Source organism: Tyto alba, unplaced genomic scaffold, assembly GCF_018691265.1.
Source record: "Tyto alba isolate M040663 unplaced genomic scaffold, T.alba_DEE_v4.0 Super-Scaffold_14, whole genome shotgun sequence".
NCBI classification, from domain to species: domain Eukaryota; kingdom Metazoa; phylum Chordata; class Aves; order Strigiformes; family Tytonidae; genus Tyto; species Tyto alba.
Window position 1 is genome coordinate 3,651,411 of NW_024881276.1, and position 22,219 is coordinate 3,673,629.

General features: G+C 42.4%; 1 protein-coding gene across 3 annotated transcripts; it reads left to right on the plus strand.

Annotated features, from left to right (window-relative positions):
* Positions 1 to 808: 808 nt before the first annotated feature.
* On the plus strand, positions 809 to 21,908 carry LOC104367613 (granulocyte-macrophage colony-stimulating factor receptor subunit alpha). Of its 3 annotated transcripts, XM_032996555.2 has the most exons (11): positions 809 to 942; positions 1,327 to 1,382; positions 1,713 to 1,806; positions 6,152 to 6,281; positions 6,374 to 6,549; positions 7,908 to 8,047; positions 11,680 to 11,718; positions 12,702 to 12,831; positions 13,263 to 13,359; positions 14,226 to 14,307; positions 17,608 to 17,712. In XM_032996555.2, the coding sequence occupies exons 3-11, from the start codon at positions 1,722 to 1,724 to the stop codon at positions 17,680 to 17,682; spliced, it is 954 nt and encodes a 317-aa protein (XP_032852446.2). In that variant the 5' UTR covers positions 809 to 942; positions 1,327 to 1,382; positions 1,713 to 1,721; the 3' UTR covers positions 17,683 to 17,712. The 3 variants fall into 3 exon arrangements, with proteins under 3 accessions (XP_032852446.2, XP_032852447.2, XP_032852445.2); XM_032996556.2 differs by lacking the exons at positions 1,327 to 1,382; positions 17,608 to 17,712 and adding an exon at positions 21,825 to 21,908; XM_032996554.2 differs by lacking the exon at positions 1,327 to 1,382.
* The last annotated feature ends 311 nt before the right edge of the window (positions 21,909 to 22,219 follow it).

Consider the following 22,219-nt stretch of genomic DNA (forward strand, 5'->3'; position numbering starts at 1 on the left):
GGTCTCTGCTCCGGCACACCTCCCCCCTCCTTTCTTCCTCCGTTCTTCCACTGGCCTTGGTGTTCACGCAGCTGCAGCAACTCCTCCTCACAAGTCCGACTGCTCCTCACCACGTCCCTTCTTAAATACGTTATTGCAGAGGCGCAGCTGATGGGCTCAGTTTTGGTGCAGAGGTGGAGCCGACGTGGAGCTGGGGGAGCTTTGAGAAGCTTCTCACAGGGGGCCGCCCCGATAGCCCCCTCCCCTGCCACCAAAAAACTCCACCATTCACTCAACCCAGGACACCATGGCCCAGCACCCCATGTCATCCCCCGGGGCCGTCAGCCCCTGCCCCAGCGATCCCCCAGCAGGGCCGGTCTCCAGCTCCCCACAGCCCTGCCCTGCCCGGCCATGGGCCCCGCCGAGCCGGGCCCCCCCGCAGGCCCGTGACCCACCCCCATCCCCAGGGAGGTGCCCGATGCCGGGGCTGGGGCTGCCCTGATCCAGGTTGGGGCCCTGCCCTGACCCATCACGGGGACCCCCCGCTGACCCCAGCCCCCAGAGCTGGTTTATACTGAGAGATGCTTTGTGCTATTTAGTATTATTTAGAGCTAGAGAGAAATACCTGTGAAAGAAAGGATTTTTATGCACTTACTGGATTCCCAAGCACCAGTGGACTCTGTAGAACAGAAAGGAAAATTTAAGCAGCTAATTGCTTGTTCATGTTATATGAAATCACGAGTTGTACAATTACGTGAAGTTGGCAAGAATCAGGAGGGAAGTGATGAACATTGTGTCTTGCAATACTTCCGACAGTATGACAGTTCCCCAAAACACCAGCGGCAAGGGAGACAGCCCTATTTATAGCTATACAACCATTTAAAATACAAATATTTCCATCTTCTCTGAGCCTGAAGACTATGATAGAAAGATAAACATGATAAAGACATTTTGAAATAGAAGGTAGGTCTATCTTTGTCTTTCTGTTTTGTTTGCTGAAGTATTCAGTGAGACTCTAGGAAGTGCAGGGCTGGAGGGGTGATGTCCCAGGTAAAATCTAAAAAGCTCTCAGAGGAATACATGGGGCTAAGCTGAATTAAGTTTTTTGCAAATAAAATGCTTACTGCCTCCTAAGAAAGGTGTTAGACACAGTTTTGATTTTCTTACTGGATTTGGTACTGAATTTGTAGAAATTAGGCATCACTCATAGATCCACTTTTAAGCAGATACTCAAAAATATCTTTGAAAGTACATGAACTAACGTCCTCACCAATCTTACTATATTCACCATTAGGTAACAAGCTGATTGATATTTCTGTGACATGTTTTCATATTTTCTGTTTGCAGCTGTTTACCTGCCTGCTTGATGTCTATTCATCCTAACCTTTGTATATAGCAGAGAGGTAAATAATCTTTAGACCTTAAGATAGCAGTCACCAAATGTATGTATGTAACATCTATGCAGTGCTCCCAAGATCACCAGCTTTATGAATCATCGCACAAATTGTTTTGTTACAGATTAGGACAATTTCTTTAACTTTGTTACTGTTTATTTTAACATTTCTCTGACGTTTTGAGAAGCCTGTATAATCTTTCCTCCCACCAAAACTGAGAGATGGTCATATAGTGTAGAAACAGGCATATGAGCAGGTCAGACTACACAGGTTTAGAGGAGAGTGGTTCATACTGGCACTTTTCACACTGAGCAAGTTTCACTTTTCTCTGTCTCCAAGGAGGACAAGATGTCTGCTGCTCTTCCACTCATCTTCATGACCCAGTGGATGTTGATAATCATGCAGTTGTGTGTTGGCTGGCACTACACAGACTGTGAGTAGAACACCTCCATGGGGAAATCCTTTGAGGTGGAGTGTAATGTGCTTCTCATCATGGGTAGCTGTGCTTAAGTTGCCTTCTGTCTTGGATGTGCTAAGTAGTAACTTCTGCTTCCAAAAATCTGGGAATCAGTTCTGCACCTTACTAATCCTATTGTGTGACACTTTCAGTGGAGATGCCAGACTCACTTATTAGAAATTTGATGCTGAATCAGTGGAAAATTGAACTGAATTGGATGAGCAGCATGAATTTCACTTAGCACTGGTGTTTAGAGACTGTAGGAGATTTTACTGAGACCATAATGGTAAACTTGCCATGTAAAGTTTTAACAGCAATAAATCATTACACTTTCTTCTTTTTCTTTCATATACTTCAGTAACTGAAAAAAGTATCCTTCATTGAAAAAAGTCTGTCTTTTAGTAGTCCTTTCTAGTTTTTGTTGAGACTTATTTTGGTACTGAGGCATATCAGCCTTCTCTGGCCATTCTTGTGAAATTCTTGCCTTCAGACGACCTTTGTGAAATCAGGGCATTGATGGGACTGAAGTGTAAGATTACCTCTTTCCCTGGATTCGGAGGAACTTTGGTGAAAGGCATGTCATGCTGTGCAGATGAAAACTTCTAAGGATCTGTTGTCTGACTTTACCAGGCATGGAGGTGGGGCTGACTGGTCGGTAGTTCCCAAGATCCTGCTTATGATCCTTTTGAAAAATGGGTGCAGTATTCATTTTTATCCAGTTACCAGTACTTTGCCTGACAGCCATGACTTTTTAAGTATGATGGAGAGTGGCTTGTCAGCTACATCAGCTAATTCCCTCAGGACCTTAGTGTTGTGGTTTGAGCCTGGTCGGCAGCCAACTACCCCACAGCCGGTCACCCACTCTTCCCCCTCCCCACCTGGGAATGGGGGAGGGAATTGGAGGGGTAAAGGGAGACTTGCAGGCTGAGATAGGAACAGTTTAATAATGGTAATAAAATGAGAACAATGACAATAATAGAAAAAAATATAAATGGGCAATGCACAATGTAATTGCTCACCACCCACTGACCAGTCCCCAGCCCGTTCCCGGCCAGCGACCCCGAGATACCAAGATCCCTCAATCGCAATCCCAGAAGCGAGAGAGAGAGCTCCTTCCCAACCACCCCTCCTCTACATAGTGAGCATGACGTTCCATGATATGGAATATTTCATTGGCCAATGTGGGTCAGGTGCTCTGGCCGTGCTCCCTCCCTGCTTCTTGTGCACGGGCAGGACATGGGGAGTCGGAGAGTCCTTGAAATCTCAGCAGCAGCTGAAAACCTCAGTGTGCTCTCAGCATTCTTCTCATACCAAACCCAAAGCTAAATCCAAAACACAGCACTATTCTAATTATCAAAAAGGAACATTAACTCTATTTCATCCCAAACCAGGACACCTAGGATGCATCTCACTGAGTCCCATGGACTTATGTATGCTCAGGTTCTTCAGGTGGTCTCAAACCTGATCCTCTCATATAATGGGAGGGACTTCATTCCCTTAGTCCCTGCCTTGAGATTCAGGGACTTGAGAGATGTGGGAAGAGTGATTCTCAGTGAACACTGAGGAAAAAATCTGTTGACTGCCTCAGTCTTCTCCATGTCAGCTGTCACTAGTTCTCCTGTCTTATTTATTAGAGAAGGTACACCTTCTTTAATCTTTCTTTGACCAACGTACCTGTAGAAGCCCTTATTATTTTTCACATTCCTTGTCAAATTGATTTCCATATGAGATCCAAACTTCAGCTCCAGTTCAAATCCAAGCTTTTGATAGCAGACAGGAGGTCTAGAACTAAGATCTTGTGTAAATGGATTACATGAGAAGTGTCATGACTTTAAGAAAAAGCAACTTCTGCTTCTGGTTTATTCTGTTTTCAGTTCTTATGCAAAGAAGACAGCAAGCTAAGCATTTCCTATTTTGTAACTGTTTGTTAAGAAAAATAGTTTTCTCTTTCACTGGCCTTTACAAGCTGCACAGATACTTCAAAGCAAAGCATGAAGTTTCAGTCTTGGGATTATTCCTTTCCCCATACATGTGTTACTCCTGCCTTAACTAAATTCTCTTTCTGTAGAGCTCAAATCTGTCTCTATCTGTTTGGCCAATATTTCTTGTGGGTAGGTAATCTCCAAAATAATGTTGAATAGGAACTGTAAAAGGAAGATATTTGTTTTGACACTTTATTTTGCATGAATATACTGGGAGCATTTTATGTTATGCTACTGTGTCAAGCAAGTTGTATGCCACAACATTAATGTTTCTATAGGCAGTTTCTAGAAAAATCTGACATCTGGGGACACCACTGATACTTCATGCAATTATATCGTCTGTATCAGTAATCATGGATTTGAGTAGATTCACGTCACCCTTATTTCAACTATATAAGCATGGAAATTATAGTCCTCTAAGCTCTGTCGGGAGCTACTGGACAGGTACAGCCCCTGCCCGAAGGCAGTGTATCCCATGCATCTGATATGCCACTGTCTGTGTCTTCCTTCACCACTCCACAGACAAGGCATCTATATGACTTTCCCAAATTCGGTGTTAGTTTTTAGAAAGCTAATGTTAGTGGAGATGAACCTTAAGCCAGCTCCTTGCTCGGGCAGTCATTTGTGCGATATCTCCCTTTGTTTTTCAAAGGAGTGTATAGCACATTACAGCCATCTATTGATTCTTATGAAAGCGCATACGCTCTATTTTGAGGCAGTTCAACTGATTTGGTGGACTATGGGTAGAAGGAGGGGAGGAACTGCTATTTCTAACACTGCCATGACACTTACTGGAGGGAAGCACTGAACTCTTCACCTTACACTGGTAAAGGCTAATTACACAAAACTTCTGGGAAGAGATTTCTCAAGCCTGGGAAGACATCAGTCCTGGGAAGTCATCAGTCCCCACTTCACTATTGTGGTCTCAGTGTTACAAATGAAGCACAAGCTTAAGCCCTTTCTACAGGGAATAACACTGCATAAAGCAATAGCTGAACAACTAAAAAGTAAACATTCTGCCTGGCCTTTTCCAAGCAAAGAATATGAAGTGCATGTTTGGAAATATATCACCTCCTCTGCACAATGGGGCAAGCTTTTCTGTCACAGCAGTGAACATGAATGGCACATACTCAAGCATATGCAGATATATTCCTCAAGGTAATATACTAGACTTTGGGGAAGGATTTTCCTACTTCAGGTGGCCTGGGGATAAAAGAAAAACTGAAATCTTTAATTCCTTAATTAATTTGTTTCCTCTAGGATGAACAGGTTCTTGTTCTCAGTCCTATGACACTGTTTCTGTGAAAATAAAAGGAGGTTCCTACAACTAGTTCAGTAATTTTCTAGCCCTCAGTTACCACCTTGCTTGGTGCCATCTTTTTAACTGCCAATTCTCTTTTAATTGTTTGTGCTAAAATTTTATTGACTGCATTCGAAATATCTTTAAAATGTTTTTAAAAATCCAAGTGAAACAGGTTTGTGGCTGTAGTTCATAAATTCTTCCTTGAGAAATCTGTGACACCTTGAATTTTGTTATGGCACAACTCATGGTGTAATGCTCAACACTTTGCAGTGTCCCATCCACAATAATGAAAGGTCTGAGAGAGTCTGTTCTTCTTTGTATGAGGGGGGTAATATATATAAGACTGTCAAGTGAATGAGGTACAAGATTTGCTCGTTTAAGCAATATGGAGTTGGCATATACAAAATGACACTACTTCCTGCCTCATCAAGCAGATGATTTCTCATGTTAATCCCAGATGGAAGAAGGTATCTCTGCAGAGCACAAACACCTCACAAGTTTACACCTACACCTCTCAGAAGTCTTGAAAAACTTCACAGTTCTGCACTTGAGTTTCTTTCCCTTTCTGGAGTCCACAGGGAAGCTCCTCATGCTCTCCACTCATTTGATAGGGGGCTGAAGAACATCCTTCAAATAGAAATGCTACAGCAGGGTACTAAAGGACGACAGGCAAATGTTTCACCTTGTGGCATTTTGGCACCAGTGTCTCTTTTTCAACAGGAACAATTCAAAGCACAGGGCTAGCCACTTTAGGTGTCAGCCTATACTAGAGCAGTATAGACTCCCCTGAGACTTATTCTATCAGATGCAGCTATAACCATATCTTTGGAGGATTTATGCATGACAAATTATTCACTGAATCTGTCAGTGAAAATATCTTCTGATGTTACTACCTAAAATGAAGCAAGTCATTCCTAACCCAAGCAATAGCCAGCTGAAGTTGCAGGTGTCTAACATATCTAGGTGTGTGCCAAGATCCTCCAGCTTGGAGCAGTCACACAATTTTTCCTCATCACGGATATTTCTGTGTTTGCAGACGTGAATGGGTCAGCCATTGAAAACTTCTCCTGTGTGATTTATAACATTTCCCTCATGAAGTGCTCTTGGCAGGCAGGCAGGGATGCTCCAGGAGATACCCAATATTTTCTCTACTGGAAGAACTCAAGGTAAGTAGGTCTGCTTGAGTCGAGGGAAGTCTGAATTCTCATTCAACACATCATACTGCTCACGTTTCACTAAAATACCTTGCTATATACAGAGATGGTGATGTGATGGAATGTGAGCTTTACATTAAAGATGAAAATGGAAGAAACATGGGATGTAGATTCCAAAATGTGACAATAGAGCTTGAAAAAGCTTACTTCCTGGTGAACGGGTCTAGCAAAGAAACACCGATCCAGTTCTATGATGAGTATGTTGAACTGTATCAAATTGGTAAGTAAGTAATTTCTTGCTGTTTTATTTTCATTATATTATGAGGGTAGTAGAGCATTTATCCCTAGGAAGGAGCCGAGTACCCTATCTCACCTAGAGTTGAAAGAGACTGTGGCCTCTTCAAGGAAACCTATTGCCCAAGAAAAAGAGCAATGAGGGAAATTAAGCAAGAAAGCTCCACAGCTGCAGCCTGCCTCAGATCCTTTAGCTATCTACCCTTATTGGGTTTAGGTTTTTCTCCAGCAATATCCACAGGAATTAAGAGATTGTTTCCCCTTGCTGTCCTTTCACTGATGACTCAATACATTTCAACAGAGGAGACGTTTCAGAATTTTATCTGAGCACTGATTTCTGCTTCTCATTGCCAGTGGGATGGCATACACACACCCCATATCCTTGATTAAAGAAATTAATATCTGTACAAAATACCCCAGGTTTTCTTATACTTTTTCATATGTGGTGCTCTACTTGGAAGCATCCTGTGCAATTATTTTATGGTGGCAGACTTTTTTTCAAAGTCCCGCTGGTTTTGGTATTGTTTCCAAAAAATGGGCAAACAAGGCTTCATTCTATGAGAAGGAATTGAGCTGTAATACCACCCATGGCAGATGAAACAAGTCTGTTCTTTGACCAAACAGCCCATTACAAATAGGCCAGGCCTGCATCTAAAGACTGATGTAAAGTAATAGTCTAGCTAAAATTAAGCTATCCTCTATCAACCTTTTACCACCATTTCTGTAACGAGTGACTGTCTTTTACTGTTACAATAATCAGGTCCTTAATGATGATCAAAATATAAAGGTCTTCACATTTTTGCTCACACCTGTGAAATTAGGGGACATATGTGAAGAAGCTGGCTAGATTCTTAAAACTGAAGTGTCTGTCTTAAATTTGTATGACTAATTTTTTGGAAGGGAGAAATAAACTGCATAGTTCATAACACCGAGCAAGCAACACCTTTGTGTCACAGAAGCATCTTGTGACGAGGCTTGAAGAAATGACCTTTGGATTTCGTACATTAGGATTAGCATCAGCTTGTTCTTCTGCAGTGAAAATCATCCTTATAAAAGAAAAGAGGACTGTATTTTATTTATCCTGAAAAATAAATGGAGGGGGCTTGTATCTTTGTATGCCCCTAAGTCACCTTCTGTGGCTTACTCCCTGTTTTTTCTGATTCTGAGGACAGGATTTAAAGAACTTTGGTCTTTCAACTATTTCTAACAGACTTCCTAAGAAAAATAGATACAAATGAGTATCTTTCTTCATAGAGGTGTTGCTTGCAATTGCACTCTCTTTTATCAAAGCAAAAAGATATCAGGTGATTGTGATTAGTTGAATTTTTGGTCATATCTTTTCAGAAAAGCTCATGCCTCCATCAAATATCACTGTCAGCTGTGATGAAATTAACAATAATTGCATAATTCAATGGCAACAACCTCAAATAAGTCATTCTAACAAAGACAAGTGTTTTAAATATGAAATCAACATAAAATATAAGGTAAGAGGAATTTCTTCATCAACATTTAACATAAATACATATGTTTGCATTTACCAATACATATGAGTGAAAAGAAGATCAGTCTCTCTCGGACAGTGTAGTCTTTCTCAAATGTACCACCATATTCCCTTGTGGCTATGCCTTTCAGGAACCCTATTATGCCATACTGCCCCATATTTTTAATTCCCTGAGTGAGATATTGTTGGAGAGACACTGGATGACTTTGTGTGGGACTGAGAGCAGAAGTATGGTTAATCAAGACTTGAACATATCACAGCTGTGACAAAACTCAGAAATGTCACTTCTTTCACTGAGACCTGCTGGACCTGTCCTGGATTGGAGTTCTTCCAGTGGTGACTGTACCTCTGTGAAAGGGCAGATTTGGGTTGTAAATACTGAATAGAGAAATGTGCATCCACTGAACAAGTGTGAGCTGATGGAGGGGGATGAAATTTCTCTATATATGAAATGTTTAACCAGATAGCATATATAAACAACATACTTGTTGGTCTGAAAGCCGAAGCTCTAAAATGTTAAATAAAAGGGAAATAAATGTGAGAGAAAGTAGAAAGGCAGTGCGAATAAGCACAGGCTACTGAGGGAATGATACCAAAAGTCAAATTCAGATCTTGGCTTTACAAGTCCTTTTGCAGGAATAGGGAAGGAGTGAGATTGCTGTTGCTCTGCTGCAAGAGGAGTAGACTGAAACTACTGTAACTGTGGCAGAATTGCATCAAATGGTCACAGGGTGGCAGATAGTGACTGCAAAGGGAAAACCTTCTTGTACTACAGCCAGATTGGGCCACTTAGTGGCTGGTTGAAGGCATTCAATAGATTTCTGCTATTTGGAACTTTGTAGCCTGGATCAGGCTTGCTATTAAACAGATGAGTTTTCTTGCAAGCCCAACTAACTTCTACAAAACTACATTACTTCTGTGAATCCCTTGGCCATTGTAGCAAAGCTTTCTGTAAGAAAGCTTATAGAAAATTCTGTGTGACATTGAAATAAAAGTGCACTGAAGTAAAGCAATACATACTTCTTAACATATTTCAATATGCCAAATATTAGGTTGATGAAGAATATTCAATTCACATGTAGTCTGAATTATCTAGCATTTTTTTAACAATCATTGGCAGTTTTCATGTTACCAATTATGTCAAGGTCCAGCAATTACTGTATTGCAAAATTTGCTTTACCACTGCCAGGCATCAACTTGTATTTTTTTACTAATACGCTATGACCAACATATACAGTCAGCCTTTAAACTTTATTTTCATAGTTGGAAATTGCATGCATTGGGATGAAACAAACAAACAAACAAACAAAAAAGGATAACACCATGAGTAACATAATTTCAATAACATTTTTTCATATCTGACACTGATAAACTGATTTGAGTTAAGACTCTATAGATCAGAGTATTTGGAAAACTTGAAAACAACTTTTACTGGTTAAAACTGAGCTAAAAAGGCACCAAATACCTCAGCCTTTCACTTGTCCCTTGTCACTAGGTTCCCCCAACTCAGTGAGCAATGGAACTGCATCCTCCTTAACCTCCCTTTTGCTGCCATTACACTCATACAAACCTTTCTTGTGTTCACCTCCCTCACTAGTCTCAACTCCAGCTGAGCTTTTGCTTTCCTAACTCCATTCCTGCATGTGCAGATGATACCTTTGTATTCCTCCCAAATCCCTTACTCTACCTTCTGCATACTTCCTTTTGATCTCTGAGCTCAAACTCAAGCGTCATGTCCTGCCATGCTCCCCTGGCACACTTGATTGATTTTCTGACTACCAGAATGGACCATTCTTGTGCTCTGAGGAGGCTGTTCTTGTAGCTCAACCAGCAGCTTTGCCCTCCAAGGCAGTTTCCCTTGAGCAGCAAGGCCTGTGGCTGTGAGGCTTTATGAAGCTGCTTGAAGAGGGTCTCATCTGCTTCCTTTTCTTCATTGGGAGATCTGGAACAAACACCTACAACTTGTCACCTCTGATGGTCTTTCCTCTGATGCCTACTCACAAGCTCTTTTACTGGTTTGTCATTTGTCCCAAAACAGAGCTATAGATCAACACAGAGGTATTCAAGGCACACCTTTACACAGAGAACGAGAACCAGGTTAGGAAGCCTGTTTGCAAGGACACTCTCGCCCCACTTGGTGAAGTGCATCCCATGCCTGCTTAGTAGCCCCTGTTTCTCAAAAAGGGTCCCAAGGTTGTAGAATCCAAAGCCCTGCTTGTGACACCAGTCACCCAGACGAGTGTTGACCTGCTGGATAAGTGCAATTCTGCTCGAGCCTTTCCCTCGCACTGGAAGGACTGAGGAGACACCATCCCCCAAGTGCTCTGCAATCACCCTTGAAAAAATCTAGGTTATCCCCAGCCGTATCATCGGTGCCCCCGCAGAAGAGCAGGGAGGGGTAATAGTTCAATGGCCAGACAAATCTGGCAGTCCTGCAGCATCCTGGATCCTGGCCCCTGGCAAGCAACAGACCTCCATCAGGTCAGGTCAGGAGATTGGTGCTGCCATCCCATGCAGGAGGGAGTCTCTTTTAACTATCACACGTATTTTCTCCTCCATTTTTTTAAAACGCAGTGCCATTTAATGCATCTCTTCTTCCAAAACTTACAAAAGACCAGCTGTCCCTCTGGAACTCCACTTTCTGAAGTTTTCCATGACCTCATTGTTTTCATTTCTCATATATTTTAATATAAACACAAAAAAAGGGAGACTATATTGTTACACTTTCTCCTAGACTGATCCCTGTGTTTAAGCTAGCGTGGTTATCGATTCTAGAAGCTGTCCTGCACAGCAGCATGCCTTGCAAACTCATGTTCAGGTGCCACATGAGCATGCATGCAGTTATTCAATAAAACAGGTTTGAATTCATTTCCTTTTGTTTTAAAATGGACTAATACAGCATGCAAAATAATTTAAAAAATACATAACTCTGGCAGGCTAGTAGGGGTGGTATAGTCTGCAGTCATTAGTTGTATGTGGTCACTACCTTACGTGGTAGTCATGATGGCTATTCAGAAGAAATGAGTGAATTTTATTGTATCTATCAAAAATGCAGTTGGAGAACAACCTAAAATATCTGTGAATCCGTGTCAATCCTGAATATTTTCATCTGACAGAAAAGTAAATAATATTTACATAGTATTTGCATTTAAATATAGCAACATTTATTATAAAATATAAACACTACATGTAAACGAAAAAGTTTCCTTCGTAGATTTTTATCTGTTTGTTGTTTGTTTTGGTTTTTTTTTGGTTTTTTTTTTTTTTTTTTTTATCCCTGCTGTGTGTAAGAGTAAAGTTATAGATTTCATTCAGGTCTAGTTTGCTTGTGTTTCAGTTTAATCACCAATCTGAATTAAAATTTATTTTTCAACTCTGCTGGTAAGGGAAACAAATACTTTTCCATAGAAGAATTAGTTACTATATAAATTTGGCATTGTAGAAGAATTATATATTAGATACTAAATGTTAGATAAACTACTAGATTTTCTGAACAACCTGTCAAATAGATAGGAAAAACTAATGCAGAACAAGGGGATATTACACAAAAATTAGTCATTATCTAAACACAAAACATGCAATCATAAAAATAAGAATTTTCTTCTCAATTTACAGGATAATCCTGAGGGAAAAAACAAATATACATCTATACAAGTAAGTCTGTTTTTTCTATTAATCAGCAATACTTGTTACTTCCATAGTCATTTGTGAAAAGTAAATAGTATGCAAATACTTTTAAATGAGTATGTGTTCAATGTCCTATGCTTCATGGGATCCTTATCTGTAAATTTCATGAATACGTCAAACTGCTAAAAACATCATGATATGTCATTTATTACACATTCAGGGACAGAACTTAATTACTATTCTGAAAGTATTCTGAAAAACCTTCCATTTTACATGTTATTGTCCTGACCCCCTCAAATATTTGAAACAGAATTTGAAGTTACATGAGTGACAGCAGAGTAAAGAAACACAGAGAAAACACCTCATAGGAATTTAATTTTGCTTGTGAAAAACAAAAACCACAAAAGCCCTTTGGGATGTAGGCTGTCCTCCAGGCACGCTGCACCTCCTCCTAATCAGTGCAGCTTGCACATCCCACTTCTATCCTGAGAGTCTCTAAGAGCAAGTGTGTTCCAGTAAATTCGAGTAACACTAAGTATTGCAGTCTTCCACTTATTTTACAGGTTTGGCTATAAAGTTACGCTTTTCCTGAAAAGTCATAATGCAAAGACTGAGGAAGATGGGGTGCATGCAGACACTCTATTTCTCAAATCACTCAATTCTAGCAGTATTGAAATGAGACAGGTCAAGATATTTTTCTGCCTCCATCAGTGTGTCAAGAGAAATTATCAATAAATCAGACTATATCATAAGAAATTACAGGATATAGTGTAAAAGACAAAAAGCTTCTAAACTTAAAAAGTTTACTGAATAATGGGCTATTTTTGAGATACATAAATATGTACATAATAAGCATGAATATGTTTATTTTTTGCTCTGGAACAGCAATCTACTTTAACAAGTAATGATGTGATAGCCTTGTAAAAGTTTCACTGGCAAATGGCATGTGCATATTATCCACACCTAGATACGCACCAGAGGAAAACAACTCGGTTTTGCTTTGCTTTTAGGAAGGGGGAAATAGTCACACATTTCAAAGATCCAATACAAGAAAGAAATACCTCTTGAAAATGAGAGCAGCTGGCAGTGCCTGCCTTGTGAGCCCAGCTTGGGGGGCGTGGAGTGCACCTGTTGAGTTTGGTAAGAACAAATTCATGCCTTGGGCTACTCTTCCCCCAGAGACGTCATGTCTACCTCACACATTGCTGTGAGCCTACAGACACACAGATGAGTAAAGGATTGGCAAACATTTTGTTTCACTCCACGCTGAAGAAAAGAAGGGGAATAATAAATCTCTTAACACTCTAACATTGGAAATATATGTAAAAACTTACACATTTGCAACTGAAGCGCATGCCTGCTTACTGCAGGGGATGGACAAACAGTCTCAATGCTGATCCCTCCTAGCAGACATTACTGCTAAGGTGCTTAAATTAAAGAATTGATCTTGATACCAAGTGAAACTTTTGAGGCTGACATTCACCAGTTAGTCACCAGGGTAGACATCTGAAACAGTTATGCACCTATTCCTCTTTATTAACAACAATATTTTATGAGCGTTTCTCTTTCAGGAAGTGAAGAAATTATTTCTTACTCAGTATGGATTTTACTTGTGGTAGCAGTTGTGACGCTCTTAGTGGCAGTCGCCACAATTTTGTTCTGCCAAAGGTAAACTTAATTTATGCATTTATTTCATTTTGTGTGGGTGTGTGAAACATCTGCAGTTCTTAAATAAGTAAAGTAGAGGTGTCTCTGTAGTATACATAAAACTTTTTCACTCACACTGTAGTAGAAATCAATCCAAATGAGTGATCCTGTGGCAAGTACTATAATGGTGATGCCCGGAGTCCCTCCCTGCATGATCCACACAAGTTTTTCCAGGGCCTCTTCTGTCAACAGGGCAAGGAGAGCAATTATATGCAATTACTTATATTAGCAGTACAGCTGCTATGAATATTTGCAACGTAGACTATCTATGCACTAGTTTTTCTGATTTTTTGAACAGTTGACTTTATTGCAAACATACAGGTTGACTGTACTTAACCGTAGAGATTTTGCAACATTCACTAGACTTGTCCTAGCAAACTGAATGTGTCTGAAAGAACATAAGCTAAACATCTTGTTTCTTGAAATAAACCATGTAAATGAAACAGAAAAAAAAATGAATATTCTGCTGTACCATGCACTTTGTATAGAAATATACAATAATTCAGAGAAGATACTGTTCTTCCAACTAGTTAAAATTTTTACATCCATTCTTCACTGGTTGTAGTGACTTAAAGAGCAGGAAAAATTCCTTTTCCTTTTAAAGAAGAAAATAACTCTAGTGAATCTTTTACCAAAAATGAAACTATCACCATCCAAATTCTTAGTTTTTTCCTGATACATGTTAATTCTGTGCTGAGTTTGTGTATATTTTTCATTTCTCTTTTATGCTGGAAGAGCAAGCTAAAAGCTGTTCCAAGGGTGTAATGGTTTTGACACATGACAATTACTTAATTTTTCTTTTCTATACCATCCCTTTTGATCTCCAGGACTGGCTGTTGGAAAGCTGCATTTTCACAAATCCCAGAGCCAAAAAATGCATTTCATGGCCTATCTGATACAAATCCAGAGGTATGTTCTCTTTCTATTTTATATTAAATGTGTGAAGTACATACAAGACTCTACTGCAGGTATTTTTTAAATTATAAGGAACTTAACACAAAGAACTCTTTGCCATATTTTGAGGAATTACAAGTGTCGTGGCTTGAGCTCAGAGGGAAACTGAGCACCACACAGCTGCTTACCTCCTCCTTTCCCCTCAGGGGGAAGGAGAAAATAAAACAAAAGGCTTAGGGATCAGGATAGGGACAAGGAGGGATGACTCTCCCATTTGGTCATGGGCAAAAGACAGACTCATTAGGGGAAGAAAAAAAAGAAGATACATTTAGTACAGACACTAACAACAACACTTTATAGATATAATAGAACAGTGAGAAGCATTACCACATCTTGAAAACACCTTCTCCCACTACCACCTTCTTCCTGGGCTCAGGTTTACTCTCAATCTGTCTACCTCCTTTCCCCAGCACAACAGTGCAGGGGCAGGGAATGGGGGGTGCAGTCACTGCTGCCACTTCTTCCACCTCGGGTCAAGGGGGAACTCTTCACATTCTCCCCCTGCTCCATCGTGGTCTCCCTCTCACAGGAGACAGTTCTCCACAAACTTTCTCTGACATGAGTCCCTCCCACGGGCCACAGTGTTTTCCCAAGTTGTTCCAGCATGGGTCACTCTCACATGTTGCAGTCCTCCCAGCACCGAACTACAACAACAGGGCCTGCTTCTTCCCACAGAGTCCCAGATTCCTTCGGAGGCAGCCATCTCCTCCAATTATGGGATGCTCTACAGGCTGCAGGTGGGCATATGCTCCACCATAGATCTCCATGGGTGGCGGGGGGGACAGCCTCTGCCGTCTCACCGTGGGTTGCAGGGGAGACTGTGCTCCGGCACACACACCCCCTCCCCTCTCTTCCTCCTCCTTTTCTCCACTGACCTATGTGTTTGCATAGGTGTCCTCCTCTCAACTACTCCTCCTCAAAAGTCCAACTCCTCATCCCAGGTTCCCCTTCTCAAATACGTTATCACAGAGGTGCAGCTGATTGGCTTGGCCTTGGTTAAGAGACAGGTCTGACTTGGAGCAGGGGAAGCTCTGAGAAGCATCTCACAGGGGCCACTGATGTAGCCTCCTCCCCTGCTACCAAAAAACCCCATCACTCACAGAAACACAGCACAAAAAGAGAAAATCAGCAGTCAAGTTTGTTAAGGGAAGCCAAATGCAGTGCTCTTCCAGAACCAGGGGGGTTTTCCTGTTCCAGTCTCAGAGGTGCAGGGGCTGATGCTCCCTGACTACCTGTCCGGTAGGTCCAGAGAGCAGCAAGGGCTGTGTGTTTTCCCAACATGAGGCACACGCAAGTAGAATGACACACATCAACGTAGCCAGCCACAAACAGCATCACAGGTGCCTTTACCAGCACCATGTCAACACCACCAGCAGTCACAGAAATAGGGTCACAGACATCCCAGTCCTCCTGCTCCTCTCCAGCCAAGCAGGGCTGAAGTTTGCCAGTGAGACGTTCAGACACCCTCACTCTCTTCATTCACGACACACATAAATTTGCAAGCTCCTCACATCTGATTTCTGTGCCCAGACCCTGGATCCCCCCACCAGGCCACCAACTCTCATCTTGGGTTTCTCCAGATGCAGTTCTTTTCTACTCACTCACTAGGCCCAGACTCATTAAAGTTCTCTAGCAAGTTAAACACACAAGATAGAAAGCAAGGTGATACATTTCAAAATAGGATTTTGTAAGGTAACAGGACAGACTGCAATGGTCACACAGAGCATTTGACCAGACCATCATACTGACCAAAAGCTCACCGGTGGTCTTTCCTTGTCCAGCAGTTTATCATGTTATGCTGTTCTCGGTTGAGTGAGTGGTGGAGTTTTTTGGTGGCAGGGGAGGGGGCTATCGGGGCGGCCCCCTGTGAGAAGCTTCTCAAAGCTCCCCCAGCTCCAGTTCAGCTCCACTTCTGTTTGGGAAATTGAGCCAATCAGCTGCGCCTCTGTGATAACGTATTTAAGAAGGGACATGGTGATGTGCAGTCGGACTTGTGAGGAGGAGTTGCAGCAGCTGCGTGAACACCAAGGTCAGTGGAGGAACGGAGGAAGAAAGGAGGGGGAAGGTGTGCCGGAGCAGAGACCCCCCTGTATCCTGTGGGGAGACGGCAGGGCGGCCCCCCCTGCCACCCATGGAGATCTACGGTGGAGCAGACATTGATTTATGGCCTGTTGCTCCTGCTCATATGATCAAGGTTCTGTGCCCGAAGAAGGCCAGGGTCTCATGGGAAAAGGCAGCCCCACTGCTGTAATTCAGCGCTGGGAGGATTGCAGCATGCGGGGGAGTCCCACGCCGGAGCAGCTCGGGAAGGGCTGCAGCGCATGGGAGGGAATCCAGTCGGAGAAAGTTGGTGACCCATGACGGAGCAGTGTGGGGAATGCTGCAGCCCATGGGAGGAATTCATGTCATAGAAAGTTTGTGGAGGACTGTCTGCTGTGAGAGGGGGACCACGATGGAGCAGGAGGAACAAGTTTCGGACACTCCCCTCACCGAAGATAAGGGAAGTGGCAGAGCTGACTGCACCCCCCATTCTCTGCCCCTGCGCCACTGGGGGAGGAGGTAGAGATATCGGGAGCAGAGCTGAGCCCGGGAAGAAGGGAGGGGTGGGGGGAAGGTGTTCTCAAGATGTGGCAATGCTTCTCACTGTCCTACTCTGTTATGTGTTGTTAGTGTCTGTAATAAATGTATGTTCTTTTTTTTCTTCCCCTAACGAGTCTGCCTTTTGCTCGTGATCATAAAAGGGGGATTTTCCCCCATCCCAGTCCTATCTTGAACCCCAAGCCTGGCTCTCTGTCCCTTCTCATTGCCGGAGGGGAAGGGAGAGAGAGGTGCTGCATTGTGGTTGGCTGCCAACCAGGTCTAAACCACAACCAGTAACTCTTCATGGCCTGTTCAATTAGCTAAACTTCAGACCAATGTTTACTTATCTACTTTCACACCTTAGCGAAGTTAATCCTTTTGTATTAATTTGTTTGAGATGATTTGTGGTAATCTACATGGTACATTGGAGAAAAGAACATGTTCTTCCTATCCATTTCCAGGTGAGTCAACAACTATGTGTCAGCATTACAGAGTTGCTGAATTTTCACTGTTACATCCAGCTGAGGAAAACTTATCAGCTAAGAAACAAAAGAGGGAAATATTTCTATAAAATATGCAACAAAAGTTGAAATACTCTCATAATTGTGCATAAATAAGTAAAAGCTAGACTATTTTTATGTATAAAGCTAATGGAAGTTTTTATTTTCCTTTCAGCTGATGGAGCGCAAAATTCAGTCAATAACATCTGAAAATGAAGAGATAATATTAGTTACTGATGTAATGAAATAACCAATAAAAACTGAGGAATTTGAAAATGCATTTCTTAGCTTAAGCGACTGTGTATTGCTGTGGAAAATCTGCAATAATATATAGACTTTCTTCATTTTCTTCCTTTTCTTGGCAAAAATAGTAGTGCAGCCAAGAGAGGATTATACCTCACATGTAATTATTTTAAATGCCATTGTACTTGCCTTTCATTTTGGCTAAATTTAACCATTTGGGTAACGTGTCCTTACTGGATATCTTCCATTTTGTGAATATGATTGGAATACTCCAGTCAAGAAATTTTAGTTACATTTTAATTTGTTCAAGGAAAAATAATGATTTTGTCTCGTATTAGGATGAATAAGAATTAATTTATTGAGGTGAACAAAAAATGTTTTAAAAAATCCATGGTGCCTCAATGCCATTGCTCTACTGTCCAGAATGGGCCTATTCACACTTGAAGTTTCCTCAAATCTCTTAAAGTACACATGGGCAACTAGAAAATTGAGAATGGGTTTGAAAACCAGGCTGTCACATTGAGTGGCGGCCTGTAATCAACAGGAATCTCAAAGGACAGGAGTATGTCTAAAACCCTAATTAATTTTAGATCTTATGTATGTTACTTACAAGTTAAGAGATCAGCCACCATTAATTTGATATCAGCCCAGAATTTACTTCTGTAGGTATCTAGCTCTTTATCTTCTTACCGCTTACTTGCCTTCCTACTACTTTAATTTAGTATTTTAAAATATTGATTGCATCACTCAGTTAATCTCTGTGGTTTTTTCAAATAGAGGGCTTTACTCTTGAGCTGAATGTTTTCAGAGACATAGGGTTAGAACAAGGTATTGGGAAAACAGCCCAGGCTGTTGTAGAATGTAGTGACTGGTGGTGAGTGATGCTGTTCAAGGATCAATGCTGAGACTCACAGCATTTAGTACTAACTAACTTGGACAATGGGATGAAATGCAGCCTTAACAAGAATGTGAATGACAGCAAACTGAGCATGTTGTCAGATATACTGGAAGGCAGGCCTGTAATTCAAAGGGTTCTTGACAGGCTGAAATAATGTATTGATAGGAATCTTCTGAAGCAAATGCAAAGCCAAATACCTGGGAAAAACTAACTGCATGTATCATAGAGAATGACTGACTGATAGGTCTGCAGAAAAGGCTCTGAGACCCTGGTGGGCAACAAACTGAACACAAATCAGAAGTGCTTCCTTATGGTAATGAAAACTATCTACATACTAGGCAATACTGCGAGAAGTGGACCCAGCAGGTCAAGGGCAGTGATTATTCCCCCTACTCAGCACTCACGAGTCTGCATGTGGAGTTCCATGTCCAGATTTCAGCTTTCTATTACAAGAGAGACATTGACAAACTGGGTAAATTCAGCAGAGGGGCACAGAGATGATTATGGGGATCTGAGGGAACTGGAATTTTTCAGCCTGGAGAATAGAAGTTAAGGGGATCTACTACTGTCTTCCACTGTGTGTAGAGAAGACAGAACAGACTTGTCTGTGAAGTATGCAGTGTGAGGGTGAGAGGAAACAGTCACAAACAGCAGCAAGAGAAAGTCCAATTTTCTATAACGAAAAAGAGTGATTTACAGGTGAGAGTAGTTGGATATTCTTTGGAATGGGTGTCTGGAGAGACTGTGAAATCTCCGTCCTTGAATATATTCAAAACACAAGTGGACAAACAGCTAGATCTGACACTGATGTTGCCTCTGCTTTAAGTGGGAGGTTGGACTCAACAACATTCAGATGTACATTCCAACACAAGTATTTCTCTAAATATTTCTCTAAATGGTTCTTGTCAAAGCTGGTCAACCTTTCTAATTCCCTGTTCTGAAAGAATGGTACCCATTTGCACACTTAAAGCAACTGGGAGAGCTGGAGTCGTACAATTGTCTAGACAATTACAGTGTAAGACATGCCTCTTCCACTTGGGAATAGGGCTTGATTCAAAAGGATCCTCTTGTCTCTTTTCAGTGCTGAGCTGCCTGTTTGCACCAGCACTTCTTTTTCTTTTTCATTTCCTGAAGCATTCTGCGCTTAATACATAGCCTTAGGGCTAGGGCATGGGAAAGTGTAGGAAAGCCCAGTATTGGACAAGAGTAGAAGCTCAGGCAACTCACGTGTTTTGGTAGTCCCTGTGAGGTAGGAAAAGGAATAATGTCCTTTAAAGCTAGTTCTTCGTTTTCTGTTTCACCGACTGGAAGGGCCTTCTCTCTTATGAATCTCAAAAGGAATACCAGTCTTTGAAGTTAGAAAGCACCATAAACTGTGATTCTTATTCAAAGGAGAAAGAACCGAGGTGTAGTAGCAAAAGGGGAGTTGTGGTTTAGGCCCAGAGGGCAACTGAGCACCATGCAGCCGCTCACTCACTCCCTCCCACATAAGAGATGGGGCGGGAAGATTATGGATCAGGAACGGCTTAAAGAATACATCTAAGGACCAAGAGGAGTAGCTTACTCGTTATGGTCACAGGCAAAAGAAAGACTCATTAGGGGAAGAAAAAAAAAAAAGAAAACATCACTTTAATTCAAATGCTAATAAAGGCAACACTTAACAGACAAGGTGGAGACAATGAGAAGCCCAACCACATCCAAAAAATACCTTCCCCATCCCTCTCTTCTTCCAGTTCAGCTCTGCTCCTGATCTCTTTACCTCCTCACCCAGAGGTGCAGGGGGCAGGGAGTGGGGGTCACAGTCAGCTTGCTACTCCTTCCTTCTCGGGATGGGGGATGAACGCCGCACATTCCTCCCCTGCTTCACATGGCTCCCCTCTCACTGCAGACACTTATCCACCAACCTTCTCCAGTGTGAGTCCTCCCCACAGGCTGCAGCCATTCCCATGTTGATCTGGCGTGGGTCACCCCTACATATTGCAGTCCTCCCACCACTGAAGCACAGCAGTAGGAGCTTCTTCTCCCCTCAAGGTCCCAGCCTATTTTAAGCACAGACGCCTGTCCTGGGGTGGCTTTCTACTCAGGCTTCAGGTCGACCTCTACTTCACCACAGACCTCCATGGGTGGCAGGGTGGGTGGCCCTGCCATCTCACTACAAGATACAGGGATCTCTGCTCTAGCGCATCTCCCCCCACGTCCTTTTTCTTCCTTCCACTGACCTTGGTGTTCGCCCTTCTCACAATTCTTCCTCACAAGTCCCAACACCCTCTCAGGTTCCCCTTCTTAAATACATTATCGCAGAGGCGCAGCTGATTGGCTCACTTTTTGTGCAGAGGTGGAGTTGACTTGGATCTGGGGGAGCTTCGAGAAGCTTCTCACAGGGGGCCAATCCTGTAGCCTCCTCCTCCATTACCAAAAACCCCCACCACAAACACAAACCCAGCCCGTGGTGAGACAGCAGGGTCCACCCCTGCCATGCCACCCATGGAGGTCTACAGTGGAGCAGATGCCAACCTGCAGCCTGTGGAAGACCTCACGTTGTAGCAGGTGATTCTGCATGAAGAAGGCCAGGAATCTGAGGGAAGAAGCAGCCCCCACTGTGCTGGGAGGACTGCAACATGTGGGGGGGATCCATACCAGAGCAGCTCAGGAAATGCTGTGGCCTGTGGAAGGGATTCATGTCAGAGAAAGTTTGTGGAGGATCATCTCCTGTGAGAGGGGGATCACGCTGGAGCAGGGGTGAATGACAGAAGTTCCACCCCCACCCCATTCCGAAGTGGAAGAAGCAACAGCACTGAATGCACCCCCCGTTCCCTGTCCTTGCACTGCTGAGGGGAGGAGGTAGAGAGATTGGGAGCAAAGCTGAGCCCGGGAAGGAGGGGAGGGAGGGTTGGTAAGAGTAAGTGTTTTCAAGACGTGGTAATGCTTTTCACTGTCCTATTCTGTCTGTTCAGTGTTGTCATAGTTAGTGTCTGTATTAAATTTATGCTTTGTTTTCTTCCACTAATGAGTCTGTCTTCTGTCCATGACCCTAATGGGTGTTTCACCCCTTCTTTTCCCTATCTTGATCCCTGAGCTTTTTGTTTTATTTTCTCCTATCCTGGTCCTGAGGGGGAAGGGGAGAGTGAGCGGTTGTGTGGTGCCCAGTTGCCCTCCAAGCTGAGCTCAAACCACAAGTTTTGAGAAAGATATTAAACAGAAATGGGAATGGAAAGGCACTAGTCTGATGAGAACTTTTGTCCTTTTTTAAGGTTCGGACATTTCCATTACAGTTCCCGGTATGAGGTGAGATACAGTTAGAGAAAGCAGCCTGAGGAGGCCTGGATTCTTCTGAACATTGGAGGGTTCTCAGACTTATGAAAAAATATCATACCTGCACAAGACAAATACATGTAATCTCTGGAAAGGGCTATACCTACTGTTGAGACTTCAAGACAAGCACAGAGTTGCATTACAGTTTGAGAAAGATCAGACTCTCGTGCCCAGAGCAATGGTTCATCCTGGAGGAAGGGTACATTATATTTGGACCAACCGTTCTTTCCCCTTTCGTTTTCTATGGGAAGTATATACTCTACCTCTATTCACTCCTGTAAAACATACAAGCTCCGTCAAAAGTTTTCAGAAAATTATTTCTGTTTCTATTGTT